Source organism: Microcaecilia unicolor, chromosome 2 (genome assembly GCF_901765095.1).
Source record: "Microcaecilia unicolor chromosome 2, aMicUni1.1, whole genome shotgun sequence".
Lineage (NCBI taxonomy): Eukaryota > Metazoa > Chordata > Amphibia > Gymnophiona > Siphonopidae > Microcaecilia > Microcaecilia unicolor.
In genome coordinates, this window is record NC_044032.1 from 441054995 (window position 1) to 441072798 (window position 17804).

The 17804-nt window shown below is 44.0% G+C and overlaps 1 protein-coding gene across 4 annotated transcripts in view; it reads left to right on the forward strand.

The window, feature by feature from the left end:
• Positions 1-17804, forward strand: part of LOXL3 (lysyl oxidase like 3) — a 117572-nt gene that overhangs the window by 21455 nt on the left and 78313 nt on the right. For all 4 annotated transcript variants that reach the window (XM_030190868.1, XM_030190871.1, XM_030190869.1 and 1 more), the window contains exons 3-4: positions 2581-2744; positions 6519-6730. In XM_030190868.1, coding sequence (XP_030046728.1) covers positions 2581-2744; positions 6519-6730 — 376 coding nt within the window. The remainder of the gene's footprint in view (positions 1-2580; positions 2745-6518; positions 6731-17804) is intronic.

Genomic DNA, 17804 nt, shown 5'->3' on the forward strand with positions numbered 1-17804 from the left:
CCCCCCCCCCCGGCCACCCCTGGCCCTTCCAACTGCAGAGCTGGCTACATCCGGAGAAAGAGCCTGTTGTTAAAAATTTACCAGCACACCCCTGCTCCTGGGGGAGAAAGTTGTTTACAACCCCACAGGTGTAATTTTCACACAGCAATGTAGGTCAAAGACTTAAAGCCAGCGACTTCAATCTTTTTACATGATAACAAGCTGATCTGCAGGTGTTTACACAATGTAGTTCATTCATTTTTACCTGCGTTAAACCTAATTTTAATTACTTCAAAGCTGTATTAATATGTGATACTGGACAGACAACTGCATTAGCTGGCCAATAACATATGTTAGCACAGCTTGGTAAATAGGCCTTTTAGAGGGGCATAATCGAACAGAAACGCCTATCTCCATGGGCGTTTATCTCCGAGAACGGGTCCGTGAAGGGGCGGACCCAAGCGTATTTTCGAAAAAATTAGACGTCCATGTTTTATTCGCCAAGTTGTGAGCTGGGCGTTTTTGCTTTTCAGCGATAATGGACAATGAAATCGCCCAGCTCAAAAACGAATAAATCCAAGGCATTTGTTCGTGGGAGGGGCCAGGATTCGTAGTGCACTGGTCCCCCTAACATGCCAGGACACCAACCAGGCACCCTAGAGGGCACTTTTACAAAAACAGAACAAAAGGTAAAAGAGCTCCCAGGTGCATAGCACCCTTCCCTTTTGTGTTGAGCCCCCCAAATTCCCCTCAAAACCCACTGCCCACAAGTCTACATCATTACTATAGCCCTAAGGGGTGAAGGGGGGCACCTACATGTGGGTACAGTGGGTTTGGGGGGGTTGGACGACTAAGCATTAAGCAGCACAATTGTAACAGGTAGGGGGGGATGGGCCTGGGTCCACCTGCCTGAAGTCCACTGCACCCCCTAACAACTGCTCCAGGGACCTGCATACTGCTGCCAGGGAGGTGGGTATGACATTTGAGGGTGAAAATAAAAAGTTGTGAAACATCATTTTTTGTGGTGGGAGGGGGTTTATGACCACTGGGGGAGTCAGGGGAGGTCATCCCCGATTCCCTCCAGTGGTCATCTGGTCATTTAGGGCACTTTTTGGGGCCTTATTCGTGAAAAAACAGGGTCCAGGAAAAGTGCCCTAAATTCTAGCTAAAAACGCATACTTTTGTCCCATTATCTGTGAAATGCGCCCATCTCTGTTCGGCAGATAACCACGCCCCAGTTCCACCTTCGCCACACCTCTGACACGCCCCCATCAACTTTGTCCGCATCCACGACGGAGTGCAGTTGAAAACGTCCAAAAATCGGCTTTCGATTATACCGCTTTATTCGGTTTTGTGAGATAAACGCCCATCTCCCGATTTAGGTCGGAACTTGGGCGTTTTTCTCGTTCGATTATAAGCAGGTTAGTCTGCCAAGTTTAGCAGTATTCGCTCATTTGAATATCAGCCTATGTAGTCTTTAAGTGTCAGATGTAGTAAGCTTTATTTCAGAACTGCAGTGCACCTTTGAACAACTGGCAGGGATATTGAAACTGTTCTTTGTTGGGTTACAACCCAATACCGAGGAAGTTTTTTTTTTAATGTTATTTTATATCCAATCAGAGTAGCCTAGTGGTTCGTGCAGTGGACTTTGATCCTGGGGAACTGAGTTCGAATCCCACTGCAGCTCCTTGTGACTCTGGGCAAGTCACTTAACCCTCCATTGCCCCTGGTACAAAATAAGTACCTGAATATATGTAAACCACTTTGAATGTAGTTGCAAAAACCTCAGAAAGGCAGTATATCAAGTCCCATTTCCCTTTCCCTATTGGAGATTCTACATGGAATGTTGCTACTATTGAGATTCTGTTGCTACTGTTTGAGATTCTACATGGAATGTTGCTATTCTGCTAGCAACATTCCATGTAGAAGCCTGCCCTTGCAGATCAGCAATGCGGCCGCGCAGGCTTCTGTTTCTGTGAGTCTGACGTACAGAAACAGAAGCCTGCGCGGCTGCATTGGTGATCTGCAAGGGCAGGCTTCTACATGGAATGTTGCTAGTGGAGGAGTAGCCTAGTGGTTAGTGCAGCGGACTTTGATCCTGCGGAACTGGGTTTGATTCCCACTGCAGCTTCCTGTGACTCTGGGCTAGTCACATCACTTAACCCTCCATTGCCCCAGGTATAAAATAAGTTCCTGTATATAATATGTAAACCGCTTTGAATGTAGTTGCAAAAACCACAGAAAGGCAGTATATCAAGTCCCATTTCCCTTTATTTAGCCCAGCTTTTGCAATGATGATCAATGACTGGGGGGCCAGAGACTACATCTCCTTCCACAGTATGTTACTGTGAATTTTGAGTATGGCCACTAGGTGTCACCATTGAGAAATGACTGGGACTCCCTACCAACCCCCAGAGAAAGTGGACCCTACCTCTGTCTTGTCTCCATCCCCAGCTGAATCACTCAACAGAAGCCAGGTCCCAGAATAGAAACCTAGGTTCTTTCCCTGAAGAAAGCCACCAGGACCAGTCTGCTGTGTATATTTTGTTAAGTATTGTGAAGTGTGTCTATTTTCAAATGTTGCATTCTTTCTGCCTGTAGGGAAAGTCTGGCTGGATAATGTTAACTGTGGCGGCAGTGAAAAGAGCATTGAGGACTGCAGGTCACGTGGTTGGGGTAACAGTGACTGCACACATGAAGAAGATGCTGGCGTCATCTGTAAGGATGAGAGAATCAAAGGATTTGTAGACTCCAACACCATTGAGGTAAATAAAAGAAATAGAAGAAAATGGGATTGAAATAGAATGAAAACCTGCCTCCATTGACCTAATTAGAGACATATTGTTGTCTTTCAGACTGACTAGAGCTAACAGAAATATCGAATTTAAAACAAAATCTCAGTGGACTGAGTATACCAGTTAAGAAATAGTAAATTAATATTTGTTCTATGATTTCAAACTGAATTAAAGTCACTTCCTTACATGGGAGGATGCCCAGGATGCCCAGGCGCACCCACTTTGGGCTCAGGCCCACCCAGTAGCAGCACACTTATGATGTGGCTGGCAGAGATTCCCAAGTCCCACCAGCTGAAAACGCCCAACAACTGTTCCTCCTGCATACCTTGTAAATAGCAGATCTTAGCCTGCAACAAGCAGTGACTGATTCATACTGCTTGCACCGCCCCCACAGCCTTCCCTCTGACGTACTCCCGCCTATGCGGAAACAGGAAGTTGCATCACTGGGAAGGCTGTGGGAACAACATGAGCAGTGTGCATGAATTGCTGTTCGCCGCTGGTGAAAATCTGCTATTTAAAAGATGTGAGAGAGGGGGGATGTTTGAGAGACCATATGGCATGCAGGAGCGACCAAATCACCTGTGGAATGGGGCGGGGTTCTTCTGCCCACTCATCTTGGGTCCAGGCCCACCCAAAATTGAGTGTCTGGCTACGCCCCTGCCCGCTAGTGCTAGTACCATGAGACTAGCACTAGGCGTTGTCAGCAGTATTTTGGATCCTGGTGCAGTCCCAGGCAGGAGCTGAGAGGGACCACTCGTACCCAGCTCCACTGAATCCACTAAAGGCAACCCCCTGGGTAAGTCCTGGGGAGGACTGGAGGGTCTGGTTCTGAGGAGAAGGTAATGCTCAGGGGGTGGGGTTTTCACATCAGGGGGAGTGGAGCTTGACATGTGGGGTGGATCGTATCTGGTTTATGTTTGGCACTTGAGGAGCAGATCAGATTGGGGTGTGAAATATCAGGGGGGTAAGCTTTGGCATTGGAGGGGTGGGGGGGCATTGGATTGGGAAATAAGTCAGGGGGATGTGCACTTCCATGGCCATTCTCTATATTTTATTTATTTTTCCATGGGGCTACCCTGATGGCTCTGCAAGCGGTGTGGCCACACAGGATGCAAGGGAGACAAGGGTGCAAAAATCGATCCCATCCATTGTCTCCTATGCTTGGCTGCAGTGTAGTGGACAGAACGGGGGTGCTAGAGGGAGTCTCACACATGGTGTGATTGCAGCTCAGGATGCTCCTACGTTTCATTCATTGGTAGATATTGGGGGTGAACCCATGCTCTCTGCCACTGCATGTAATACGATGCCTGTGAGCTAATGTGCTCATTAATCTAGGCTGGGGGGGGGAGGGGTCTCAATCCAGTCCTCTAGACACACCTAGCCAGTCAGGTTTTCAGGATACGTACAATGAATATGCATGAGATCGATTTGCATGCCCTATCTCCTTTGAATGCAAATTTATCTCATGCATATTCATTGTGGGTATCCTGAAAATCTGACTGGCTAGGTATGGACTGGGTTGAAAACCTCTGATCTAGACAAATGAACGCCTAAATTTATAACTTTTAGGGGGTCAATATTTAGTGTGGGTTAGCCAGGTAGGAGGGGCTCCTGTTTAGTTAATCTGGTTAACTCATGCTGACTGGGCTCTGCCAAGATAATCAGTGATGTGTAACCAGCTACTGTCTCTGAAAATCTGTTCAGACTGCTTAGGTACTAACCGGTTAGAGCTTCGTGGGTGGGGTCTGGAGGAAGAGTCTGGGTGGATTTGGGAGTTACCTCATTTGCGGTGATTTTCAGTCTGCTGACTGGGTAACTATCTGGATAAAGTTAGGATACCCAAAAGGCTGTCCTAATTCATCTGTGTATGAGTCTCAGTGATGATACCCTGATAAGTGCTAGTGGTCACCCAATCCCTGAATATTCAGCGTCAGTATCCAGGGGCAGCCTGGCGCAGAATATTAAGATATAAATCCCTGGTTTCTATATTTGGCGCTCAAGATTGCACACCCAAATGTGGGCATGCGTACAAGTTAAATGATTAACGAGTCAACTAGCAATAACTGGGCCTCCCAAAATACTGGGAACATGCACAAGAGTTACTGTAGAGGTTTGCTTCTAACACATGTTAAATTTTGCCCTTAACACACATTCCTCCAAATTCTATATAAGGCGCATAGTTATGTGCTTTAAATTGATTGTCCAATTTACGTGCATAACTTAATTGAATAATGAGCCAATCAGCACTGATAATTAGGTGGTAACAACCAATCATCAGCACTAATTGGGCTTAATTAGAAGTTAGACACACAACAGATCTGCACCTATGATGTTACGTGCACATCTGATCTGTGCCTGACTTCTATTGTGCATAACTATATGGGGCACAGTTAGGGGCAATCCAGGGATGTTCCCAAAATTTGCATGCTTAAATATAAAATCACAACTAAACGTAGGCATCTATATTTAGGCCTATTCAGAGCAGGCCTAATTCTAGATGACTACATTTAGGTGTGGTAATGTGCTAAGTGCGATTCTATAAAGGATGCACACACCTTATAGAATTTCAGCATCAATTTTGTAGGTGCCATATATAGAATTTTGGCAATTAGGCACAAAGCCTAAGGACAGTTTATAAAATAGGGGCCTTATGTAATTAGTAAAGAGTAAAAGAGAGCCTAGTAACCTCTTACATCCTCATTCTGGCTTCCTGATTAGAACTGAATGGAACAGTGTTCAGACAGAGATACTGCAGCGAGGGATAAAGAGAAAAGAAGGAAGAATGCAGATTAGAGAGCAATAAATACAATTTTAAAATCACTCATGGTCAACTATTTGTGTGAAAAGAGGTTCAGTGGCATAAGCTGACCTAGATATTCTTTTGAGCTGTTCAGCGTACTGATACCTGGCCACAGATTTTGGGGTTTTGTCACAGTGTATGCATTAAACCAGGGGTGGGCAACCTGTGGCATGCGGGCTGCCTGCAGCACACCATTGAATTTTATGCCATCCACAAGATTATGGGAAGTATACATAGAAAACAGTCCACGCAAACCTTATTAACCAAAGTTTTGTTGTCAGTGGAACCATTGAAGTATACAACAACAGGACAAGACTTGTTTGAGTGATACCAACTGTTTGGAAAGACAGAAGTACATGGGAACTGACCATTCAGTTTTGTTGGCAGTGAATTATGTGGAACATTTGTTAATTTTCTATGTGTGATTCGCTTGATAGTAATGACATTCAAGTGGCCCTCTGTGTATAAAGGTTGACCACCTCTGCATTGAACTAATGGTTAGAGCAGCAGGCTGGAACCAAGAAAGCCCAGTTCAAATCCCACTGCAGCTTCTTGTGATTTTGGGCAAGTAACATAACCCTTCATTGCCTCAGGTACAAATTAAGGGCCCTGTTTATTTAAGGTGTGCTAGCATTTTTAGCGTGCGCTAACGTTAGACACCCCAATATATTCCTATGAGTATCTCTATCATTAGCATGGGCTAAGTTTTAGCACATGCTAAAATTGCTAACAGGGCTCTTAGGCTGTAAACCCTCTGTGGACAGAGAAATACCTACTGTACCTCATGTACCTCACCTTGAGCTGAAACAAGTATGAGCTTCAATTCTAATAATAATAATAATAGTTTGCAGAAATAACTGGTCTAACTCTTAAAAGCAGATGGATGGAGACAGGGCAGAGGGATAGAAGACAAACTAGTTCACTTACAATCTTGCTCTTCACAGTCAGACCAGAGCCATTTGGAGGAGGTGAGACTGAGACCGGTGGTGGCCAGTGCCAAGAAGCGTTTGCCTATTACTGAGGGCATTGTGGAAGTCCGCTACAAAGACAGCTGGGCACAGATCTGCGATGAAGGATGGAATAGCAAGAACAGTCATGTAGTGTGTGGCATGCTGGGATTTCCATCGGACAAGAAGGTCAACAAGAATTTTTACAAGTAAGAGACAGTTGGCGAGAGCGGGAAGCAAAATGTTAGGAGCTGCCTTGCAATGAGCACTGTGGGGGTGAATCATGACACTGGCTGAGTAAAGTGTATGGTATCCTCAAAATTACCATCCAAAACTGAAATGGAAGGTAATGGGTAGAGATCTGAAGGATTCTGTATTATATGTTAGTGTATTGGTATGTTTCTGTGTGTATGTGTTTAAAAGGGGTGAATCCTCTAAACAAGACTTCTATTTGATATACAAAGGCACGTCAAATTAACTGAATCAAATTAACAGGTAGGGTGAAACTCTCCTTCATATTGTACAGCAGTAAATATAGCACTGTGCATACTCAGAAAGTAAAACTGACTTTCTGTGTTATGTAAGGCCTGCATAGGTTTCTTCTTCAGTGATGTATAAATCCCTTCCTTAGCTTGTCAGGGTGCTAAACGTTTACACAGGTGCTTCATGATAGACTCAGCAAGAGAGCAGAACTCAGACTGTTCTGCATTCTCTAGAATATTGTCGCAAATTGCTGAAATAATTTCTGTAAATAGGTTAGTTATTGTTTCTGAGCAGGCCAGCTCTCTGATATCCTGTGTGAAAACTAAAATTTGTGCCCCTTCCCCCTACACACACACATTTGGTTGTGGTATCTGTAGTTTCCAAGTTTATTAAAATTTTCTACCCCACTCTACGGGAGTGTCTTCAGAGTGACTTGCAGTCTATAATAGAGAGAAAAGAAACAGAGACAAACAAATTGTCATAGTATAGATAGTAGGGCATGAGGGAGGAACTACAATATTAGATAGGAGAGAGGGTGGGGAAAAACATAATGAGTGCCACAAATGTCTTGAAGGATTCCTCCGGAAGGCTCTGTGTTAATAGTGTCAGGGGATATTAAGAGAAAGCATCAGTGAATAAGTGAGTCTTAAGGTCGGTCTTGAATTTGTCCAAGGAGGCCTGTAAACGAAGCGAATTTGGGAACTGAGGACCTTGGACAGAAAATATTGCATGTCTTGTGTGTTCATGGACGATTTCACAGTAACTGGGTATAACTAGCTGGTTTTGTTGTACTGACCAGAGAGTTCTGGCTGGGCTGTAAGGGGTAAGGAGACGTGATAGGTAAAGAGGTTCCGCTGAAGTCAGGGTCTTGAATATTAGAAGTAGGACTGTGTAGTTTATTTGGTGAGCAATTGAGAGCAGTGTGCATCTTCTTCAGTTGTGGTGGTGTGTGCGGTATATCACCCCCCTTTTTTTCTCATTTCTTCTCTCCAGTAATCTCTTCTCCTGCCCTCTATCCTGCACCATTAACCACCCTCTCAATCTATTCTTTGTTCTCTCTGCTCGCTTAGGGCCTTATTCTATAAAGGTTATGCTCCTAAATTTATGTTCCTAAATTTACATCCGCTCTGGAACTCTTTGCCGGAGGGTGTGGTAACAGCGGTTAGAGTATCTGGGTTTAAAAAAGGTTTGGACAAATTCCTGGAGGAAAAGTCCATAGTCTGCTATTGAGACAGACATGGGAAGCAACTGCTTACCATGGGATTTGTAGTATGGAGTGTTGCCACGATTTGGGTTTCTGCCAGGTACTTGTGACCTGGCTTGGCCACTGTTTGGAAAACAAGATACTGGGCTAGATGGACCATTGGTCTGACCCAGTATGGCTATTCTTATGTATGCTCTTATATTACGAGCCTAATCTATACTCCAAAATAGATTATGCTTGTAATTTAGGAGTGTAAATTTAGGAGCATAACCTTTATAGAATAAGGCCCTTAGGGGCTAATTCTAGAAGGAGCCACCTAGTTTTAGGAAGGAACATAAACGGTGCTGTTCTAGTCATTTACACGTATATGTGGCCACTTACACACATAACTGACCTCTTTAAAATATTGACCTGCAGAAAGGTATGTGCCATGATTTGATTTGCTGGTGGGCGTGTGCAGGGGCGGAGCACACAAGTCTTTTATATGTTTACATACTACATCTAGGCGCAGGTATTTAAGCAGCTAGAAGGCTGCTGTAAGTGATCAAATCTTAATGCACAAATATTTTTTGGCCATTCTGCTTGTATTCCATAAAGGGAAAGGGGATGGGATTTGACATACTGATTTGCTGTGGTTACAATCAAAGCTGTTTACGTATTGTATACAGGTACTTATTTTGTACCTGGGGCAATGGAGGGTTAAGTGACTTGTCCAGTGGGAATTGAACCCAGTTCCCCAGGTTCTTAGGGCACTGCACTAACAACTGCTCCACTCTGACACCTACTTTTCCTTATACAATAGACTTAAGATAGGTGCTATAGACCAATGCCTATATTAGGTACCCTGTTATAGAATTAACATCATGGCAATGTTCCTTTAGGCATGGATTACATATCCCTAAAACCAGGCCTGTTTCTGGAATGTACAACAACTGAGAAAAAAGGCTGGAAAATTGCTGCAGGCATGGTATTCTTTTCAGCTTCCTCTGGAATAAGATTAGAGATAACTTAAAATGACTGGAGTCGACGGACTTCTTGCCTTCTTTTAGCCTAATGAATTGTATGACTAGAAATGACATTTCTTCTTTAAAACATGAACGTTTAGTGCAGCATTGACAACCATGTCGAGATGTTTTGGAGCAGGGACCAAGCCTTTACTGCTTTCATATAGTTTCAGGAGTTTGGAGAGTTTTAATTCCAAGTTCCTTAACCAGCCTGTTGCAAACACTGCTCTCAAATGTGAACCTCTGGCAAGATGTTACTCTGTCAGAGATGCTTCGTCTGATCAGGGTTTCCACAGTCACAGCCAGGGACATGTTGTACGTGACACACATCAGAAGGCCACATCAGCCATATTCAGTCCAACTGACTCACACAGCAGGATAACTGCTCCACTGAAATTTTCATAGCACACAGTTAATGTACCTTGTTCTGCAGTTTATAAGAAAGTTATTGAATAAACTTGATAATAAAGAGGTCAGCCCGACAAAAGCCCGAGGTGTGTGAGGTTAGATCATGATTACTCAGCATTAAAATGGCAGTTCTATGACTAGACACCTGCATTTCTCTGCCACTTGCATGAATAAATGTACAAAACAACACTTTCATGGGTAAGTGTACACATCCGCACATGGGACTAGATTCTATATATGGCACCAAAACTATTTCTGCCTAGGCGTATTCTGTAAACTGTGCCTAGATTTAGACGCAGTTTACAGAATACACCTAGTGGGTTTATAGAATATGCCTAGCGGCCATTCCTGCGTCTAATTCTAGGCATGTCTATTTATGCCAAGTAAAACTCTGTGTAAATACTGGCGCCCATTCATTCCATACCTACGCCCTTTTTGGCAGCACGCATTAGAATTTATGCACACCACTTTACAGAATACACCTAGCAAGTTGTGCAAATTCCTGAATCTACACTTCCCCAGCTGCAAAGGACTAAAATACAAGCAGATGCATGCAACCACCTTCTCTTACATGAGTACGCAACTGTGGAATGCATTACCTACTACCTTGAAAACCATTGAAGAAATAACCAACTTTCGAAAATCTCTGAAAACACACCTCTTCAACAAAGCTTACAAAGAAAACCCATAACCTTATTAAATCACCCCGCCAACTAGCCCAGTCTAATCTCTTTACCTATCTACCTAATCCTTTTCTTCTCTCCCTAACACTTTTACATCACTAATCATATCTATTATCCTGGAATTGTAAAACCATAACAGAACTCTGTAAGCCACATTGAGCCTGCAAATAGGTGGGAAAATGTGGGATACAAATGCAATAAATAAATAAAATAAATAAAACAATTCTAATTAATGGCAATTAGTGTCAGTAATTGCTTGTTAAGGGTATAATTATCAGTGCTGATTGGCTTATTAAGTAATTAAATTGCATGCACAAATCCAGAATATGACTGGATTTGCATAAGCAATTTCAGTTGCGCAATATAGAATTTGGAGGATAGCGGGTAACTGAAGCTTGGGCGGGGCACTTACACATGCACTTACAGAATACAGTAAGCTAAGCATGCCCCTGCCACATTTGTATTACATTACATTACTACTACCAGGGTTACGCAGCGCTGTACAATTTAACACAGAGGACAGTCCCTGCTCGAAGGAGCTTACAATCTAAAGGACATTACAAGCTGTTTTTGTATTCCGCTAATACCCAATGAGTTCAAAATGGATTACAAACAAAAAAAACCTAGATAAAACACCTAGGAACATATAAAAATTTAAAAAAAACTTCTGCAAGTAAAATCCAGATTACATCAGCTTAGAAGTAACATATTCACACAAAGTAAGCTTTATCATTTTCCTAAACAGCATACAATCAGGCTTATTTTCGGAAAGGGATCACCGGCGATCTTCCGACACAAATCGGGAGATCGCCGGCGATCTCTCAATCCCGGCCAAATCGGTATTATCGAAAGCCGATTTTGTCCAGCCCCAATTGCTTTTTCGTTGCGGCGTTGGCCAACCTTCAAGGGGCTGTGTTGGTAGGGTAGCGAAGGCGGGAAGGGAGGCGGGGCGGGGTTATGAGATGGTTAGCTTCACCTTATTATGAAAAAAAAGAGGCTGGCTCGAACGAGCATTTCGCCAGCCAGACTTGGTCCATGTATTTTTAGGAGCAAGTCCCAAAAAAGAGCCCCAACTGACCAGATGACCACCGGAGGGAAGTGGGGATCACCTCCCCTTACTCCCCCAGTGGTCACCAACCCCCTCCCACACACACAAAAAAAAATTAAAACATTTTTTGCCAGCCTGTATGCCAGCCTCAGATGTCATACCCAGCTCCCTGACAGCAGTATGCAGGTCCCTGGAGCAGTTTTTAGTGGGTGCAGTGCACTTCAGGCAGGTGGACCCAGGCCCATCCTCCCCCCCCCTACCTGTTACACTTGTGGTGGTTAATGTTGAGCCCTCCAAACCCCCACAAAATCCACTGTACCCACATGTAGGTGCCCCCTTCACCCCTTAGGGCTATGGTAGTGGTGTAGACTTGTGGGTTTTGGGGGGGATTTGGGGGGCTCAGCACACAGGGGAAGGGTGCTATGCACCTGGAAGCTAATTTTGTTTTTTTTTTAACAGATTTTTTAAAGTGCCCCCTAGGGTGCCCGGTTGGTGTCCTGGCATGTCAGGGGGGCCAGTGCACTACAAATGCTGGCTCCTCCCACGGCCAAATGCCTTGCATTTCACCGGGTTTGAGATGGCCGGGTCCGGTTTCCATTATGGCTGAAATTCGGAGCTGAACCCAGTGATCCGTCGGCGATCCTGTTACAAACCCGGTGAGCGATTTGGCCGGCGCCAAGCGTATTTCAAAAATATGCTTGACTCCGCCTGCTTACAGCGCCAGCCCCGAAGATGGATGGCCATCGATTTCGCCGGCGCCATTTGACTATGCCCCTCAATGATACTCTGTACTTAAATTTTCTAATAGTACATTCCAAGCTTCAGCTCCCTGATAAGAAAAGAGAGAATTAAAAAGTCTGTTTCATCTTATCCCTTTACGAACTAGAAAACATAGTTGGTTCAAAGATTGTAACGAACGTTTGCGGAAGACACATGAAAAAAATCAAGTCAATGAATCATATAGCCAGGAGCTATTCCTTGTCAAATCTTGAAAATCATTCAGTAATCGCGAGTGCTTGGATGCTAGACAAGTATCCTATAACAGAATCTGGCACTCAGATGCTGTTATAAAATAGACTTTCATTGCGCAATATTGGGGTATCTGAAAGGGGGCACCCACTTATAGAATTGCCCCATAAATGCATTTCTGCTGCTCCTAATACACCATCTGGTGGGCCAATGATTTCATGCAAATAAGTCCACCTCTGTCCCTCAAGTTTGCTCCAAAAATGCTCGTTACCCTATTATTATCAGGATATTCCTCGTGCTATTATTCCCATAAAAGAATTCCCTGATCCCCCAATTCTATAAATGGCACCTTAAGTTGTGTGTGCTAATTTGGCCGCAAAGGTACCTGACGGCGGTGGTGGGGGAGGGTCGGTGGCGGGGGGGGGGGGGTGAAAGCAGGTGGGCCAGGGCTAAATCTGTGGGGCCCATGCCCCCATGGCCCCACCTAGCTATGCCCCTGCTCAAGAGGCAGGCCCTTGGTCGAAACACAGTGCTGTATCGAGTCCTATCAAAACTTGTGTTATTAAGAATTTGAAGTTTCTTGGATTTGTCCCCGGAGAGCCTGGTCCACTTCCTACTGTTCTTTTTGTCGTATCAAATATTTTCTACACGTAGGTTATAGAATACTGTAATTTATTTGCTAAAGAGCTGCATTCATGCACAAACATTTGTGGAGTCCTCAGTGATAATGCTGTGAAGACAAAGAATAAATCTAATAAGTTAGAAATGTCATTGATTTATTCACTGAATATTTGCCTAGGCAATGAACAGAGTCTGGACACAGAAAGAGTCGCCCCCTAAGTCTGACTCTGTCCAAAGTACAGCAAAGCTCCTCTTTTTATAGACAAAATATTGGCTAGTTAATTGGCTAATTAAGATGACAAATGGTTTTGAGAAAAAGACAAACGTTAGGAAAACAGGACTCAGATGTTCTGCTCATATCAAGATATCCAACCATAAAGAAATATGATTGGCATCATAAGGCATAAAAATATACAGTCTGCAAATTCTTTATGTACAGTAAACATTCAAAAATCTAAGTTAAGCAAAATAACATCTGGCATTTGCTAATTATCATATCTAGAGCTATACTACCTTTGAAATATTGTCAAGTTATAATGATGAGTAACCTTGAGAAATAACAAATTCTAAAAGGGATGAGGATATAACTGTTCCTATAATGAGATATTACAACAGGTGGGGGTTCTCTGGTTGTTTCAGAAAGAACATCTTTGTCCTTGAAACAAGCCTTGCTTATCTGCAGTTACCAGCTCTGCAGCAATGACAAGCTTCTTTTTGAAGAATATTAATTTTTTCCAGCTGAAAGCATAACATTTTTAATTCTGTCATCTCCACAGATTCCTTTTTCACTTTCTAAAGCCTTCCTTTATTTCCACATGTTTTACACCTGCTATTGACATGGATAAGTGGGCACAAGCCTAGTCTGCCTGTGCCTTAATCCTGCCCTGAATTGACCCATTCTGGTGATGAGCCTTTAAGGCCAGTTCTCCAACTCTCCCAAAAAAAACACAACACATCCCCCTCACTCTCACATGGACTGTATCCACCACTTTATTTGCAGCACCATAAAGTAAAACAACTTTGATAGAGGTGTGTAGTCTTCTGTAGAAATATACTGTCACTTACTCTTTCAGTACAAACTAAATGTTGCTCTGGAAATGAATTATGGTGGTGATATACGTAGGATTGCATAGGATAAATAACATGACTCTTCTCTGGGAAGGAAGTTAATAACCTAGGCCATAGAAGCTGTTAATCTCTAAAGGATTTGTACTTCACATGTGTCTGTGATAGCCAGCAAACATCTGATCTGTGAGATGAGCTGCTGGATTTGGCAGAGGAGGGATGGTGGAAGAAGAGAGCGAGAGGGACAATTGCCAAAAGGCCAACCATCACAGTTGTCTTGAGCTGCTTCTCAGCCCAACTGTTTCTTGGATTATTGACATCAGTGTTGACATCACTTCCTGCTTATTTCTAGAATAACTGTCAAATTAAAAACCGGCGTAAATCTACTGAACTTTTCTTAAATACAAAACCCCCAAAAAGTAGATTTTCAGGCAAAAGCACCTATAAAATTTCACATAGATTGTTCAGGGCAAGTCTCATATAATCACTGGGGTTAATATCTTATCACCCATAAGGTGTGCCCCTCTTTGGTGACAAATTTAATCATAGACTACCCCCAACCTTCCTAATTGGTTGAGTCCCACTTAATGTGGATTTATTCGGTCTTCTTATTTTTTATTTTTCTATTTGTTTTTTTCAATTTTGTTTTTCTATTTAGTGAGTTAATCTCCTTCGTTGCTGTGGCTCATCGTACCATTACAATACATTTAACTTCAATCATACTTAGGGAGTAGAAATCCACGGGAGACGTATGTGTTAGGCGGGGAGAGTCTGATAGGTACGGACGGGGAGAGGGATCTTGGGGTGATAGTATCTGAGGATTTGAAGGCGACGAAACAGTGTGACAAGGCGGTGGCCGTAGCTAGAAGGTTGTTAGGCTGTATAGAGAGAGGTGTGACCAGCAGAAGAAAGGGGGTGTTGATGCCTCTGTATAAGTCGTTGGTGAGGCCCCACCTGGAGTATTGTGTTCAGTTTTGGAGGCCGTATCTTGTTAAGGATGTAAAAAGAATTGAAGCGGTGCAAAGAAAAGCTACGAGAATGGTATGGGATTTGCGTTACAAGACGTATGAGGAGAGACTTGCGGACCTGAACATGTATACTCTGGAGGAAAGGAGAAACAGGGGTGATATGATACAGACTTTCAAATATTTGAAAGGTATTAATCTGCAAACGAACCTTTTCCGGAGATGCGAAGGCGGTAGAACAAGAGGACATGAAATGAGATTGAAGGGGGGCAGACTCAAGAAAAATGTCAGGAAGTATTTTTTCATGGAGAGAGTAGTGGATGCTTGGAATGCCCTCCCGCGGGTGGTGGTGGAAACGAAAACAATAACAGAATTCAAACATGCGTGGGATAAACATAAAGGAATCCTGTTCAGAAGGAATGGATCCTAAGGAGCTTAGCCGAGATTGGGTGGCAGAGCCGGTGGCGGGAGGCGGGGATGGTGCTGGGCAGACTTATACGGTCTGTGCCAGAGCCGGTGGTGGGAGGCGGGACTGATGGTTGGGAGGCGGGGATAGTGCTGGGCAGACTTATATGGTCTGTGCCCTGAAAAGGACAGGTACAATCAAGGTAAGGTATACACAAAAAGTAGCACATGTGAGTTTATCTTGTTGGGCAGACTGGATGGACCATGCAGGTCTTTTCTGCCGTCATCTACTATTTAACATCCTTTATGGTAGAAGAGCTTTCACGTTTCGTGCTAACGTAGGTAACTTTATTACACTTATCTGCATGCCCAGCTGTGGCCGCAACCCGACAGGTGCCTGTTTCGCAATTCCAGTTTTCTCAAGGGTTAACGGTTAATATCACACCGGAGGCAGAGGAGAAAGCTGAAAGACTGTCCAGTGTGATATTAACCCTTGAGAAAACTGGAATTGCGAAACAGGCACCTGTCGGGTTGTGAACCGGCTATTTGTATACAGGAGGAGGCTTTTGCTAGAGCCCGTGCATTCATGTTGCAGCGAACATTTTGAACTATAACATCTTAAATGTGCTGAGGCATTTGACCTTTACAATTTATACATTGCAGAGCCGAAATCTTGACCCCTGAGGCAGGCGTCATTTGACGCCGAAACACGGCCCGTGTCGGGTCATCTGTTAATAAAGCACTCCTGTTGTCCTAGTCTTGAAGGCCCAGTGTTGCTTTTTTTGTTTGCTTACTGTCTGTGACAAATACAACAGACCTGCCAGATGTAGTGCCCTATAAATGATGAAGAGTGCCAATAATACTAATGTAAATTTTTATTTAAGGTTGTGCAATCAGAGAGACACCACAGGCAGTCTGCCATGCAGCCTCTGGATACACAAAAGACAATTCTGTAACTGAGCATGTGCAGTTACTTGCCTTGCACGAATAAGTGCACAAGACACTTCTACAAGGGCACGTGTGAATGCTATATAGCATCTAACTGCAGGGGGTATACACATAGGCAGGGCATGGGAGGGGAATGGGCGGGGCTTCCACTTATGCATGCAACTTACAGAATACTGGAAGTTACACATGTTACATGCCGTACTTAGGTGTGCCCATCTATACCTGGCATTGACTTGCTGTAAATGGGCACATACAGTGGGGGAAATAAGTATTTGATCCCTTGCTGATTTTGTAAGTTTGCCCACTGACAAAGACATGAGCAGCCCATAATTGAAGGGTAGATTATTGGTAACAGTGAGAGACAGCACATCACAAATTAAATCCGGAAAATCACATTGTGGAAAGTATATGAATTTATTTGCATTCTGCAGAGGGAAATAAGTATTTGATCCCCCACCAACCAGTAAGAGATCTGGCCCCTACAGACCAGGTAGATGCTCCAAATCAACTTGTTACCTGCATGACAGACAGCTGTCGGCAATGGTCACCTGTATGAAAGACACCTGTCCACAGACTCAGTGAATCAGTCAGACTCTAACCTCTACAAAATGGCCAAGAGCAAGGAGCTGTCTAAGGATGTCAGGGACAAGATCATACACCTGCACAAGGCTGGAATGGGCTACAAAACCATCAGTAAGACGCTGGGCGAGAAGGAGACAACTGTTGGTGCCATAGTAAGAAAATGGAAGAAGTACAAAATGACTGTCAATCGACAAAGATCTGGGGCTCCACGCAAAATCTCACCTCGTGGGGTATCCTTGATCATGAGGAAGGTTAGAAATCAGCCTACAACTACAAGGGGGGAACTTGTCAATGATCTCAAGGCAGCTGGGACCACTGTCACCACGAAAACCATTGGTAACACATTACGACATAACGGATTGCAATCCTGCAGTGCCCGCAAGGTCCCCCTGCTCCGGAAGGCACATGTGACGGCCCGTCTGAAGTTTGCCAGTGAACACCTGGATGATGCCGAGAGTGATTGGGAGAAGGTGCTGTGGTCAGATGAGACAAAAATTGAGCTCTTTGGCATGAACTCAACTCGCCGTGTTTGGAGGAAGAGAAATGCTGCCTATGACCCAAAGAACACCGTCCCCACTGTCAAGCATGGAGGTGGAAATGTTATGTTTTGGGGGTGTTTCTCTGCTAAGGGCACAGGACTACTTCACCGCATCAATGGGAGAATGGATGGGGCCATGTACCGTACAATTCTGAGTGACAACCTCCTTCCCTCCGCCAGGGCCTTAAAAATGGGTCGTGGCTGGGTCTTCCAGCACGACAATGACCCAAAACATACAGCCAAGGCAACAAAGGAGTGGCTCAGGAAGAAGCACATTAGGGTCATGGAGTGGCCTAGCCAGTCACCAGACCTTAATCCTATTGAAAACTTATGGAGGGAGCTGAAGCTGCGAGTTGCCAA